Source organism: Accipiter gentilis, chromosome 16, assembly GCF_929443795.1.
Source record: "Accipiter gentilis chromosome 16, bAccGen1.1, whole genome shotgun sequence".
Classification (NCBI taxonomy): domain Eukaryota; kingdom Metazoa; phylum Chordata; class Aves; order Accipitriformes; family Accipitridae; genus Astur; species Astur gentilis.
Window position 1 is genome coordinate 12,519,845 of NC_064895.1, and position 14,962 is coordinate 12,534,806.

At 39.9% G+C, this 14,962-nt stretch overlaps 1 protein-coding gene across 6 annotated transcripts in view; it reads left to right on the plus strand.

Annotated features, from left to right (window-relative positions):
* RNF144A (ring finger protein 144A) overlaps positions 1 to 14,962 on the plus strand; it is a 65,798-nt gene that overhangs the window by 36,946 nt on the left and 13,890 nt on the right. For all 6 annotated transcript variants that reach the window (XM_049818552.1, XM_049818555.1, XM_049818556.1 and 3 more), the window contains one exon: positions 2,202 to 2,347. In XM_049818552.1, the coding sequence (XP_049674509.1) occupies positions 2,202 to 2,347 (146 nt within the window). The remainder of the gene's footprint in view (positions 1 to 2,201; positions 2,348 to 14,962) is intronic.

Consider the following 14,962-nt stretch of genomic DNA (forward strand, 5'->3'; position numbering starts at 1 on the left):
TTGCAGGAAGATTTCACTGGTTTCCTTTGAAACAGCGTGGAACTTGTGTGTGGGCTTTTGGAGAAAGTGATACAGACCATCCCTGGAAATGGGGTTGTTTAATCTTTCTTCTCTGCCCCTCTCCTCCCTGAAGGCTGTGCTAGAAATAAGTATGATTAGGCTCTGTGCTTTTGGTGTCTTTATGTACCTTTTAAAGGGCATCTTCTAATGAGTTAGACCAAATGGAGGGCTGTCGTGGTTTTAGCCCAGCCGGTAACAAAGGACCAGGCAGCCGCTCGCTCACTCACTCCTCTGCCCCCTCCGGTGGGATAGGGGGGAGACAGAGGAGAGAAAAGAAAAAAAAAAAAAAAACAAAAAACCCCCCAAAAACCTGGAACCTCGAGGGTTGAGATAAAGGCAGTTTACTGGGACAAACACAAAGAAAAATTACAACAACAACGGTACTAATGAAAAAGTATACAAAAAGTGATGCACAGTGCAACTGCTCACCACCCAGGACCCGACGCTCCGCCACTTGCCCCACCGAAAACAGAGAGCACCCCCCGGCCCACTCCCCATTTATATACTGAGCATGATGGCACGTGGTATGGAATAGCTCCTTGGCTAGTCCAGGTCAGCTGCCCCAGCTATGCCCCCACCTCCCAGGTTCCTGTAAAAATAAACTCTATCCCAGCTGAACCCAGGACAAGGGCTAATGTAAAATCTTCACTTTCTTTTAGACAGTTTAGAGACCTTGGCTGAGTCATGTCCACAGCTAATTGAATATCAAAGACTTAGACTTCACAAACACTTTTTTGAACTCTCCTTGAGATTTCTTTGGGGGCAAAAAAAGCATATTTTGCTTGAACATCTGCCTAAACCTAGTCTAATAAGCATTGAAGTAATTTGTTGCAGTTCTAGAGGTTTCGGGAAGTTCACAGATAATATGACTTAGATATAAGCAGTTCCTGCAAGTGCTAATGAAGAAAAAACCCAAGCCAAACCAAAAAAACCTCACAGCACCACCAAAACTAAAAAAAAAGGTAACCATGGTTAGAGTAGTGCAACAGCCAGTGTGGGAAAGGTAAGGAGCCAGCTAATTTTGGAAGGTGGGTGGGGGGGGTAGTTAGTGAGAAATGTGGACCTCCCAGCAGGCTTGGGATGTGAATTTTCCATGCTAGGAAGATCAATGTCATGGTAACAAAACAGTACTAGTTACTATGCTGTTAAGCTTGGATATACTACATAAATTACCCTAGATTTGGGGGGAATGTGCGGGGTTTTTGTTTTGGGTTTTTCCCCTATGTGTGTAACTTGTAAATTAGCTTTCCTCTTTGTGGGAATACATTTGTTGTGTGAGATTATTTTCTTTCTGGTTAGTCAGTTGACAACTTTCCATCTGGGCCCTGAAGTCTAGGGTAAAGATGGTCTGCATGGTCCTATCCCATTGCTGTCTTGAGGGTGATATATAGGTATTGTAGCCTCTTTTTTATAGCTCACTTTGTGTTCTTATTGGCCCCAGCTGGTTGTTGCTACAACAAAGGTGTGCTCTTGGCATATTGCAAGGGTTGGGAGAAAAATGCAGGCTAAGACTTTAAGCGTACTAAGAATATTCACCATTCTTTCTAAAATTAACTTAGCAAACTGATAAATCTGTCATTCTTTTAGGAACAAAAATATCTGTGTCTGAGTTGCAATATCAGGCTGGAAAAGGGGCATAATAGATGCTTGGTTCAGGAAAGACCTTCTGAGTCTCACCTGGGTAGCTGGAGTTGTGAGGGACAAGGAATGTATGTCAAGTGATAAGGAATGTGTTTTAAGTGATGGGTAACCAATGTTGGTGAAAGAAAGCTTGTAACTAGTGATGAAAATGACAGGAATTGGGAATGAGATTTTTGTATGTATAATGTCAGACAAAAGTCTGTGACCTAAGTATATTTCCTGCTTGCTCTCATATTTTGTCAGTGTATTACTTGTTGGTTGTTTTTTCCTTCTGCTTGCTATATGCATGTTCTATCAGGCAGGGGAAGTACAGCCTACTGCAAATGCTGACATTGTCAAATTAGCCATCACTGTTTATAGTTTGGTTTTTGGTTGGTTTCTTTTTGTTTTTCTGTAAAGGTAACAGGCAGCAGCTGACAATGAGATTTTCAGTGGAGAAACCTACCGAATATCAATGTAAGGAAATGATGGAGTATCTTTACTTTCATGCTGTTTTTCAGACTGCTCTGCAATGACTACAGCAAGATATAGGCCTACCTGGGACTTGGTACTTGACCCATTAGTGTCCTGCAAGCTCTGCCTTGGTGAATATCCTGTGGAGCAGATGACAACCATAGCACAATGCCAATGCATCTTCTGTACCTTGGTGAGTTTGCTTTTTCTCTTGGGCATAAAAAACAATGCACTATTTTAACTGCAGAAATCATGTGTGTTTGTGCTGAGTGGGTTTCACCCTGAAGTATTGATGCTGCAGTGAAAATAAATACTGTTGCTGCAAACTTGACAAAAATGCTAGCGAGTAAGCTTTTCTGTTTTCCTGTTAAAAACAAAAAAAGTTTTTACTTAGCACTTCTGTATACTGCTATATATAGTTACCTCCTTAGCAAGGTTATTTACACTTTCCCTTTTATCTATCAGTGGCTGGGATTTGGTTTTCTTTTATTTTTGTTTGTTTTGTTGCTGTTTTTTTAACTTTAGACTAGACTAGAATCTTTCAGTTGGAAGGGACCTACAATGACCATCTAGTCCAACTGCCTGACCACTTCAGGTCTGAACAAAAGTTAAAGCATGTTAAGGGCATGGTCCAAATGCCTCTTAAACACTGACAGCCTTGGGGCATCGACCACCTCTCTAGGAAGCCTGTTCCAGTGTTGACCACCCTCTTGGTAAAGAAATACTTCCTAATGTCCAGTCTGAACTTCCCCTGGCACAGCTTTGAACCATTCCCATGTGTCCTATCACTGGATCCCAGGGAGAAGAGCTCAGCTCCTCCCTCGCCACTTCCCCTCCTCAGGAACCTGTAGAGAGCAATGAGGTCACTACTCAGCCTCCTCTTCTCCAAACTAGACAAGCCCAAAGTCCTTAGATGCTCCTCACAGGACATTCCTTCCAGCCCTGTCACCAGCTTTGTTTCCCTCCTCTGGACATATTTGGGTACCTTAACATCCTTCTTAAATTGTGGGGCCTGGAACTGCACACAATACTCAAGGTGAGGCCACACCAACACTGAATACAGCGGGATAATCCCCTCTTTTGACCAGCTGGTTATTCTGTGTTTAATGCCCCCCAGATTGTGGTTTGCCCTTTTGGCTGCCAGGGCACACTGGTGACTCGTTTTGAGCCTGCTGTCAACCAGCACCCCCAGATCCCTTTCTGCAGGGCTGCTCTCCAGCCACTCCTCTCCCAGTTTATACTTGTGCTTGACATTACTCTATCCCAGGTACAGAATCTGGCGTTTCAACTTGTTAATTTTCATCCCATTAATCATTGCCCAATGCTCCAATCTATTAAGATCCTTCTGCAAGGTGTCCCTCAAGAGAGTCAACGGCACCTCCCAGTTTGGTGTCATAAGCAAACTTGCTAATGGTGCATTCAACTCCTGCATACAGATCATTGATAATTATATTGAACAGAACTGGCCCTAGAATTGAGCCCTGAGGAACACTGCTGGTGACTGATTGCCAGCCAGATGTAGTCCCATTGACTACAACCCTTTGAGCCCTGCCCTTCAGCCAGTTCTTCACCCACTGCATTGTGAACCGGTTCATCCCACAGTTTTGATACTGTCCCAGTGAGGGACAGTATCAAAAACCTGACTAAAATCCAGAAAAAATACATCCACTGCTTTCCCTTCATCTGCTAGGCAGGTGACCTTATCATAGAAGGATATCAAATTAGTTAAAGAGGACTTTCCCTTTGTGAACCTATGTTGACTGTGCCTGATGATTGCATTATTCTTTAAATGCCTTTCAAGAGTACCCGGTATAGCCATGCACACACTTGTATCTAGAAAAGTATTTAATGTATTACAGATTCTAATTTCACTATCATAATTACAATCACATAACACGTTTTCATTACCTTATTGTACAAATGCATGCCCGGAATAACAAGAATCTTGTCAGTTAACTACAAAACACTGTTTGATGAACATAAGTGTAATATGTAGCAAAGATCATCATCACAGTAAGTGGGTATTGCTAGTTTATGAACAGAGAAAGAAAAGTAGCAGCAGTAGTAGTTTTCCATCCCTAATAATGATTTGGAATGAAAATGTTAGAACCTTTAATTTTGCAGCGGGTGCAGGTACACCAAAAAATCTTTTAACAATGGTTCAGCAGTGGAAAAGTTACAGTAACATCAGTAAGAATATAATTTCTGGGATACATGATGCTGAAAGACTTTAATACCATGTCATAAACTCTTGAGAAATTATAGGTTCAGACATGGAATCTGGTGATTTTTTTTTTTAAATTTGAAAGTACTTTTCAACAATGTCAGTTTTTTGGTGGTTTCTTTAATGTTGAAGAGCAAGGATTATTTTAAGCAGTCTTTTCAATCTTTTTTTTTAATGGAAAAAAAAAAAACATTTTTCTGATAGCTATTGAGATGATATAGGGGGTTGCCAATAGAACAGGCAGCTCCTTTCTGTTGCTTAGAGAAAACAGCAAAAAAGCAGCAATGTGAACAGCTCAGTTTCTAACACATGTAATATTCTAAAAACTCCAAGTTGTTGCAACCAACTTTAATGTTGATGTTCCTTGCGAAAAGAGAAAGTGAGCACAGAGGCAGATAAACAGATACAGGCTGTTGCAAACACTGCCTGTCCAATTAATAAGTATTGCTTCATTATGCACTTTGAAAGGAGTGTTTGCTCAAGCATGCAAAAGTATATAAAATAATAGGCTTTGATGAAAAACAGAATAGTAGGCTTCATGAAAACTGTTCTCTACTGTTCTAGTGTTTACAGCTGAGTTTTCTGTGTTTCTCACTGTTGCCTCGATGCAGAGAATATTTTAATTTCATTTTTCAGTAACATTTAAGTGGCAGCAGAAAGGCTGGGTTACCAGATAGGTCTTTTCCTCTCCACCTTGTTCCTTCTGACATTTGCTGCCACCACCGATCTTCCATTTCCTCTTGGTAGAATACGGTTACTGACTCTTACTGCTATTTCGAGATATATACCCTGTTATAGATATTAAAGATGTAATCTTTGCCCATAACCTGTTCTTAGGACCTGGCATAAGTAAACTTAGTGTGGTGACATTGGATTCTTGTGTTGAACTCTATTCAGATGCAATCATCAGTCCATTTTTACCACTTGTATTTGTCTTTAATAGTTCATTCTCCTTCGTCCTGTTTAAGCAAATCAGCGTACCTTGTCTGCCTCTTGTCTGCCATTTGTATGCGCTTCACTACAGTGACATTTGAGTGCTGTGAAAAAAATATTTACCCTAAAGTTTTCTCGTGAATTAATATGAAATAATATTGCCCTTGTGTTCACCGATGGCAGTGGGCGAAGAAATAAGAATTAATCCAAATAATTGCAAGAGGCAATAGCTATAAACCTATTACAGCCCAGGAATTCAGCATGACTGAAACCCAAGGACTCCATCTCTACCTTGTGGACAGCCTGCAGGTTAATAAATTGCCTAAGAAAATGCCCTCATGACGAGTCACACAAGACTGTTTAGCCTATTGGCAATGGTTAAGGAAGAATGTGACAACTAGGCACTGGTTCCTTCATTGGTGTTCCTGCCATGATGATTTCCAGAAACTTGGTGTTTCTGGGAATCATCATTGCCATCCTCAGTATGAAGTGTTTTGTAAACAGCCAAATTAAAGTTATTGAAAACCAAAAGGAAAAAGAAAATATCCTTTTGACTCAAGACTTTGGGTGGAGTCTACATACAGTAGATGCAGTACATTATACTGGGATAAGTGGAAATACAATTGGAGAAATATTTGACTGTCTATCTTCTTCTGAGAGATCAAGATATAATTTTGTTCTGGCTTTTTGCTTTTATGTAAATGATCTGAGGTAACTGATGGCTTCTGCAGTGCTATGAGCAAAAAAGAAAAAAGGATGTCCATTACAAGTGTGAAAACCATTTTTTCTGCAGCTCTTGCTCCTACCTCTAGCCCTTCTGTCTAAATCGCAGCAAGCTGAGACAGAGCGAGTATGAATTACAAAGAGATCTTTCAAGTGCAGTGCTACTGGTATGTAGGCAGAATTTAGATCAACGTGCAGATTTCTCAATCCCATAATACTTCCATCTGCAAGTCTCTATAACCACAGAAGTGCTGTGGTAAAGATCTCATGAAGGATTGTCTCTTCCTGACACTCATACAATAACACAACATTGGTATTCAGAAAGATGGAATGGGGACACTGTTTCCTTTTGCTCCCTGGCAGAGCTATGCATGGATTGAATAGAGCAGACTGCTGCTCCTCTGCTGCTAAGGCATAGACGCTACGATTTCCCATCATATTATTTTGCCAGTTGTGGCTATTAGTACAATATGCCATTATGGTTTTTATAATGATGACCATTAATGCGCACACAATGCTGTGAGCTCTCAAGTTTTGTGTATCTCATCCATTAGGAATGTATCTGTTGTTGGATTGCTTGAGGTACGAGAGGAACAAAAGTCTAGAGAGTAGAAAGGAAAACAAGCTATCTCTGCTGTTGGCTCTTTCTTTTCCTGAGTATTGTCAAGGGGCAAACTTGTATCTCTCTTCTTCTGGAATCATGTCAGCAACAGGACCAATCTTAAGTGTACTCCTCAAATTTTGGACCAAAATGCTTACATGTCCTTTTTATTAAAGCACTTTTTCATACTTAAAGAGCACACAGTACATATCTAGTAACCTTAAATTTCAAGATAGTCCCTTAGCAGTTGCTTGCCCCAGCAAAAGTAAGTGATTTTGCATGTTTTCTTCAGAAAGCTTTCCTTATGACACTTATCTCCTTACAGAAGGAACGGGAGAGTAAAGCACAGAGCATAACTTTTTTCTTTTTGTTTAATTTGTTCTGTATCGGTTACTGCATAGCCTTTGGGTTTTTGGGGGGTGAGGGAAGATAGGTAGGGAGCAATTTTAGTCCAATTCTTGCCTGAAATTCTGACCATTTTATAATCTGATGAAATTCTCCTGTGTCTTAAAGGACAGGACGTTCCCTTGATGTGTTACCAATTCTATATGTACTGTTACAACAGGTGTTGTTCCAATTGATATTCTTGTATGGAAGTCAACCAGTTAGTTGCTTAAATCTGTTACAATTCAGGAGTGCATGTATGTGTGTGTACATATGTATTACATAATTTTTTAATATTTATATATGTCAAATGATGTGTTGCAAGTACAGTGATGCTACTATTACTCAAGACAGGCTAAGCTCTTCTTGACTTCACATTAAATTGTTCAGTTCCCTTCAAGATGTTATGCAGTGCTGATCATTCTGGTACCAAAGGATTCGTTGCTTACCTTTCTCAAATTTAAAAAGAAACTCAGTCAAGTAGGCAGTCCAGGCAAGCAAATACCTAGAAGAAATATCTAGCCTGAAAGAGAACTTGTCTTTAATGGAGAAATTTATTTTAATTACTCATCTGCAATCCACCTTGCTACTGATGGAAGACTGTCATTCAGATATGTGAGAGAGGGAGGTCCTACAATCAGAAAGAAAATAACAAAACTAATGTTAAGACCAACCTTCCACTGCTTGTTTGTGATTTCTTGTTGGCCAGCTGTGGCCATATAGATCAGCTTTGTGGTATTTGACCCTAATGCTGCTATGTGAATTTTATATCTGTTTAGTAGATACTTGTACTCTGATTCTTACCCCTAGGCTCTACCTTAAGCCCTTGAAACAACTGGTTAATCTTCCCTAGACCTTTCGCTGTTCCTCTGAGTTTGCTAGAACTGTGATTTAAGTCTATATCTAAGTGTGTTCTAACTCAAGTAGCATGATAATGGGATAGTGATAGACTCTCCTGCTATTACTAGCCCTCTTTAACCAGGATTACTGCATTTGCCTAATCGTGACTGTTCATACATGTCTACTTAATTCTAGTCATTCCCTTAACTGAGCTTCTTCATAGGCTGAAGACCTGAAAGGAAGACTCTATGATCAGCAAGGCAAATATCATAATCCTGCCTGTAACTGGCAGCAGGCATCTTTTTTTCTTGTTGTCATGCTTGACTGGAAGCACACAGAGCTTTGCTGGCCTCTGAATGACAGGAAAAAGCACGATTTAATAATTTACTTAATATGGAGTGTTATTCCTCACTCCATATGAGGCAGAGGCAGTGTGAGCTGCTCCTTTCCCCAGGACAAGGCAGCCACCAAAAGCAGTGTGGACGGGAGCAGGTAGGCTTGGCTGCCTTCCCTATCCAGTGTGGTTTGTCCCTGCTTGCCAAGGGAAACGTGCCTTAGCAGGGCAGCACTGGGCTGAAGCCAGGCTGTCCCCTACATCTACCATGAGGAGATGCCCACCTTGCTTTGAAGCAGGAGGGAGGGGGAAACCTAATGGCTTGTGAGGTTTTATAGATCTCTGGGTGCTTCTTAGCAGCTCTAATGTTTTCCTGTTTCCCACCAGCTGCAGGCAAAGCTTAGAGCTTGCTGCTTGTGCTCACTTCCCCCAAACCTTAGCAGAGAACTGATAATAATCTTGACGTGATGTGTCAGTAAAGGCTTGATGGTTAGAGGTCGCTATGTGTTTGCATAGCAATTCACATGGCTGTTTGGGTTCTGACTTATCTGGTAGGTGCCGTGATGACAAAACTCCCTGCTTAAAACTCGCATATTTACAAAGTAATGTACAGTTGGGAGACACAGAACCCTGAGTGAAAACTAAACTTGATCCAGAGCCTTCAGCTTTCTCCTCTCCTGTGTGATGTTACTAAATGAGATTAACATTATCTGTCTTCATCTGGGTATTGGGAAAACTAGTTCATTTTTGTTTGCATAGTGTTTTGCATGTGAAAGTGAAAGGTACTTTGTTTGCTGCAGGTATATTGTCCTCCCACTCAGAAATTTTCATTCTATTCTGAAATAGAATAAACTTTTCTCAAACCACCATATAAGGGAAGATTGAATTTTGTTGTTATTGTTTTTGCCTCTTGAATATTTGCGTTTCATCCTCCATATGTTGGCATTTGAAAACAAATTCTTTTTGTACAGTTTACCCTATGTGTTTCTACCAGTTGGAGCATTGAATGAGTGAGAACAAGCAGCTTATGCAAGCAAACAGAGGGGTAAAAATCCAACATGAAAAATGTTTACATGTACATCCAATATCTGTTCTAAGATGAAGATATGTATGAACTGTAAGATATTATCTTTGTCTCATTTGGCCATTTTCTGTTGGCTATCTACTGATGTGAAAGATTTCTCTTAAGAAAAACTGTTCACTTTCTATACATTTTACAGTACACACTCATATACAAATGTGTACATAAACTCCCTCAAAAAAAAAAACCACCCCAAAACCCAAAAAACAGTCACCCACCATTTCAAAGGCTAGGCAGCTGTAAATTTTCATTGCCTTCCCTTTCTCTGTTAAGACATTCTACTGGATAGAGACACTTGTTTTTCAGGTTCATTTAGTTCCTGTTGCTCATGATTTACACAGCTATTGATTGCTGTGTCTCAAAGGATAGTTGCTGTATTCTAATATTTCTCAAGCTGAAGACATCAGCAGGGCTCCTCTTTCTGCCTCATTGCTACATACATTTCTTCTTGCCTCACCTTCATCATTTGTTGGCTGATGGCCTGATGCTGGCATGTCCCTGTACTCAAACTGGCACAGTTACTCTGATGCAGAGGGGTTGGAGGCTGCAGTCAAGCAGAGGGGTGCTATGCCTCATCCCTAATGTGAATATAGAATCATTTAGGTTGGAAAAGACCTTTAACATCGAGTCCAACCATCAACTATGCCCACTAAACCATGTCCTGAAGTGCCTTGTGTATGTGATTTTTGAATGCTTCCAAGGATGGTGACTCAAACACTTCCCTGGCAGCCTCTTCCAACAATACCTGACAACCCTTTCAGTAAAGAAGTTTTTCCTAATATCCAATCTAAACCTCCCCTGGTCCAACTTGAGGCGGTTTCCTTTCATCCTATCACTTCTTACTAGGGAAAAGAGACTGACCCCCACTTCGCTACAACCTCCTTTCAGGTAGTTGTAGAGAGCAGTAACTTCTCCCCTTGGCCTCCTTTTCTCCAGACTAAACAACCCCAGTTCCCTCAGCTGCTTCAAGACCCTTCACCAGTTTTGTTGCCCTTCTCTGGACACGCTCCGGCACCTCAGTGTCTATCCTCTAGTGAGGGGCCCAAAACTGAACACAGGACTTGAGGTGTGGCCTTGCCCATGCCAAGTACAGGGGGACAATCGCTGCCCTAGTCCTGCTGGCCACACTATTTCTGATGCAGGCCAGAATGCCATTGACCAATATCTTGTCTGCAAGTTGTTTGCATGAGTTAAGAAGAGTGTATCGGGGACTCCTGTGATATTTGGGTGTAATATCAGAAAGTGGTTGGACAGAGGTAGAGCTAAAGCAGCACAGTCTCCACTACTGTCCACAGTATAAATCAACAGTTGTCTTTACACTAACCACAGGGGCGTTTGCAATGGGTGGCAAGTCCCTGCTCCTGACAGGCTGCTGGCCATTTCCCATCCTGAGATTCCACCAGCGGCTGGGAGCACAAGGACTTTTGGACAAGACCAATTTTTATAGCTCAAGAAAGGATGCTCGATGGTTTGTCCTGAGATGTGGAAGCACATGGGTTGCGTTTTGTCTTCCCTAGCCAAGATGCTATTCGGTCATCATCCACAGGTGAGATGATGTGACTGGATTTAGGCTGACAATATAGGCTGTAGCAGGGCTGCAGAACAGCTGGTACAGTCTTTAAAAACTGAGTGTGGGATGAGGAAAAGGCATTTACCCTTGGCAATTTTGAACAAAATGTGGCTTTAAAAAGAGGCCAAGTGCTGGGCAGGTAGAGGCAGAAAGGCTGTCAAACAAAGCTTTTTCAAATTCCTTACCGCTTTGGGGAAAAAGTTTATCACCTGTGATGTTATCCATCTCTGGTCCTGGCTGAGGTCCCTCTCTTGTGTACCTTCTTGTTCACAGCATAGGGGGACAAATTTGGGCACTAGATATTTCCCTGTTGCAGAGCTCTGGAGAGTCTTGCAGGTGCTTGTTTTAGACTCAAGGTTTTGTATGCTTGTGTATCATGATTTTTGTCTCTGCAACAAAACAAAGGATATAAATAGCAAACACATAAGACTATTCTCTATTACTGCTTTCACATTTGTAGATTTGAAGTACTGCATGTCAAGATAAGTGACTGTTTCCTCCTGTGATTTAATCTTAAGGATGATGAATCAGCTGCAGGGTTAATAAAAATTGGAATTTTGATAGTGAAGATTTCTTTGCAAGTAGATTATTATCTCTGAGAAGATGTCTATAGAAGTGGAAACGTTCTATTAAAGTTCAAAGTAGTATCACAAACATTAAACACCTGTCTCAGATCTAGGTGGTTGGTGAGGTTGAATATAGCTTGTGTTCTTGGATTTGGTCAGCGTAGCTGACAGTATATCTAATAAAAGAAAAAAAAGATCACTCCTGTGGTCATGTGTATGCTCAAACAGATCTCTCTGATTAAGTGTGCATAGATATTTTCCAGTAAGTCACTTGTCAACCAAGTAGGATTAGGGTGATACTAAAAAGCCAGATTGTAGATCTGCTGTAGAGAATTGTGCACACTGGAGCAGCAATGCAAGAGTATTTAAAAGTTGAGCCTGTGATTAAATAAGAATAGATTTGAGTAGGATTAGAGCTACTACTTTACACAAAAGGGCCATGTAGTAAGTTTGAAAGAAGCTTAAAAGTTCTCCAAGGAACCTACCATTTTTTAATTTTCTCTCACGTGTTTTCTTGCATGCTTTAAGTGTATCACAGAAATTTGGCAGGAAGTAGTTTTCTTTTTCTATGAAACACTAAGATTAAAAGTGAATTTGTCTTATTACCAGATGAGCATTCCTATTGCTTTTAGAAGTATCCACCAAAATATTAAAAAAAGGTAGCATATGATAGTTATATATGGCTACAGGAATCCTTGGTTTTCAGGAATAAGGAAGACTCAGGCTCAAACCTTACTCTCTCATTCTTCCCTCCTCTTCAGAGAACACCCCAGCTGTAGGCTGCTTATTTTAGGGGAGTCTTTCTTCTTGGGAATGTTCAGCTTTATCTAAATGGGAAGTCTTTCTAGAAAAAGTGATGTTTTCTTCAGGAAAAAGCTCTCTAGTCCAGAGTGAATTTGCTGTTTTTACAAATGGGAGGGGAGCTATTATTCCAAGACTATTAGCCTTTATCTGAGATGTGGACACTAAAATTCAACTCTCTGATTTGAGAAAGACATTCACTCACTCACACACATTTTCTCCCCCTGCCCCAGTGCGTATTGCACACTGCTTCACTATGTACTATTCTAATCTGAAGCTAAAAATGAGCATTACATCACATTACCCAGAAGACTTATGGACAATGTGTCTACCAGTATAAATACCTATTCACCAGACTGACTGCAGAATTAGCACAGAGCAGTGGAGTAACCTTGGTATTACAATGTCTTAAGGCAAGAAAAGATATCGCCTTCTCAGTATTCATTTTTAAGTAATGTAAAGAAAAATACCTATATGCAGAACACAAAAATATTACAAAACACGATCAAAAGTAGTTGCAGTAGTTTTGTTCATCTGTGTAGTCTCATTGCATGATTTTTGAGCTTTGGTGTAGTATCTTTCTAGCACAAAATCCTTTTAGCACATAGACCAAACTGTAGATTTGTAATTACAAAACGGTGCTAAGTGCGTGCTTCTCACTCAATATCCTTTCATATTCTTCATGTTATTTCCTAGAATGTAAGGCCAAAAGGGATCTTTATATTCATCTAGCCTGATGTAATTTGTAATATGGATCATAAAATACCAACCAGCGTTTCCTGACTCTTCATGTGGTTGAATGCAAGTTTATATAAATATGTGTGTGTGTGTGTGTGTGTGTGTATATGCATGTATATTTTTAGAAGTTAATCTACTCCTGGTTTGCAGATGATACAGAATTTGTAAGACTTCAGCAATTTGGTATGTGTGTTAATAATCATCTTACTTGGAAACATTTTCTTGTTCATTTTGAGCTTTCTTCCCAGTATTATTTTCCATTTCCCCTCTTTGCATTGAAACTTAGGGCCACTAATTTTAGAATCAGATTTTGTTGTTAAAAAAAATAATTAAAAAATCTCCCTTGATGAAAAAGCATGTCAGCCCTTCTTTGCATTCCTGAAGTGTGGTGGAAAACTCAGTGATTGCCCAAGGTGAAGAGTTACTTACCTAGTTAATATATGTGCACAATAGCAACTGCCTTCCTCTATCTTTAATATTCACCTTTAACAAATGCATTCTAAAAAATTCATTCCCTTTCTTTTTTAGAACTTGATAAATGCTAGATTTCTTTCCTTTTATTTCTTCTTTTTTTCCCTTTCAATTTTATCAGTAGGTGTTTGGTTTTTTTAAAATGTTTTACCAATACCAGCATGTGATGACTTTGCGTGTAGTGCACATTTTGTTTTTGGATGGCTGTGGCCTAGTGCCAGCACTAAAATACATTAGAAGTTTCAAGAAATAAATCAAATTATGTAGTGATGATATACTTGGCTCTGCAATCCTGTCATGCTTTTTTGGCTTTTCCAAATCCATTGACTTACAAAATTTCTCATGTGACTCTGCACTTGCATCTACAGCATTAATGTAGTGAGAAGTCTGCAGTTTGACAAAATCCACCTACCAGCTGTTAAGAAAATAATACAGGATCATGTTTTTGCTGCCTAACTCTCAAATAAAAGGTGACATCTTGAAAAGCCATTCCTTGTCTCCTGCAATAGTAGCAATAACATGTTCTTAAAAGTAAATTTTTGTAACTTTTCAAAAAGGTTTGCTCTTCTACTTTAAAAAATGAAGGTGTTCACCAAAAATATCTTTGAGCGTTTTTAATTGCATGCATTTTGTATTGTAAAATTACCTTAGGCATCAGTTGAGCACGTTTTTTTCTGTGAAAGTAGATGGTTGATAAATGTTGCCTCAAACGGAAACAATGAAAGTCAGATTCCTTCTTATGAATTCTGATGGTTTTATTTGATTTTGGGTGTCAGGAGAAATGAGTCAAAGCACCATCATCAGAAATAGGCATAATTGTTGCTGGAATTCTCCTAAAAGGAAATTAAAAGCCAGACATTTTAATTCTTTATATTGAGATTTTGCTGTGGCCTGGGGAGGTTTCTTAGAGTTAAATGCAGCAGAGTAAAATTTTGTGTTATGGTTTGGAAAGTAGGCAAAAAATAATAATTTTTGATTCTCATAGGGTATTTTGATATTTATAATGTTAGACAAAATGGTGTGCAGCTCTAAAGCAACAGCACATCAACACTCACTGAATATACCTTTCTGTGTGGCACAATCCTTGATGTAGAAAGGTTAGAAGTACAACTCCTCTTGCAGAACTTTAAATATTAGGCTATGCTTGGCAGCTTCAGAAAGGAAGTTGTTCCTTTATTAGCCATCTACCTCTGAGGCTGAGGGGAAAAAATACCCCAAAACAGTGTTTCTAATTTATATAGGCAGCTGATAGTAAAACTGCTGCTGAGTTGGACTCTGAGTTGATCTTTGTGAGAGAATGGATCTGGGCCAGAACTCCTCAAAGTGGGTGTGCTCCTGCCCTTTGTTATGGGGACAGCAAATGACAGGAGGAAAGAAAAAGTCATCTGGACACCAGAAAGGACAACAGTGATATGCAGAAAGAGGACAGAGCAGGGATGCACAAGGAGTGTGCATACACAGGGAAAAATACAGGCGTAATGCTCAGGGGAGGTAACTGGTCTCTTCCGACTGATCTTAGCAGCAATTGGGGCAGGTGATGCA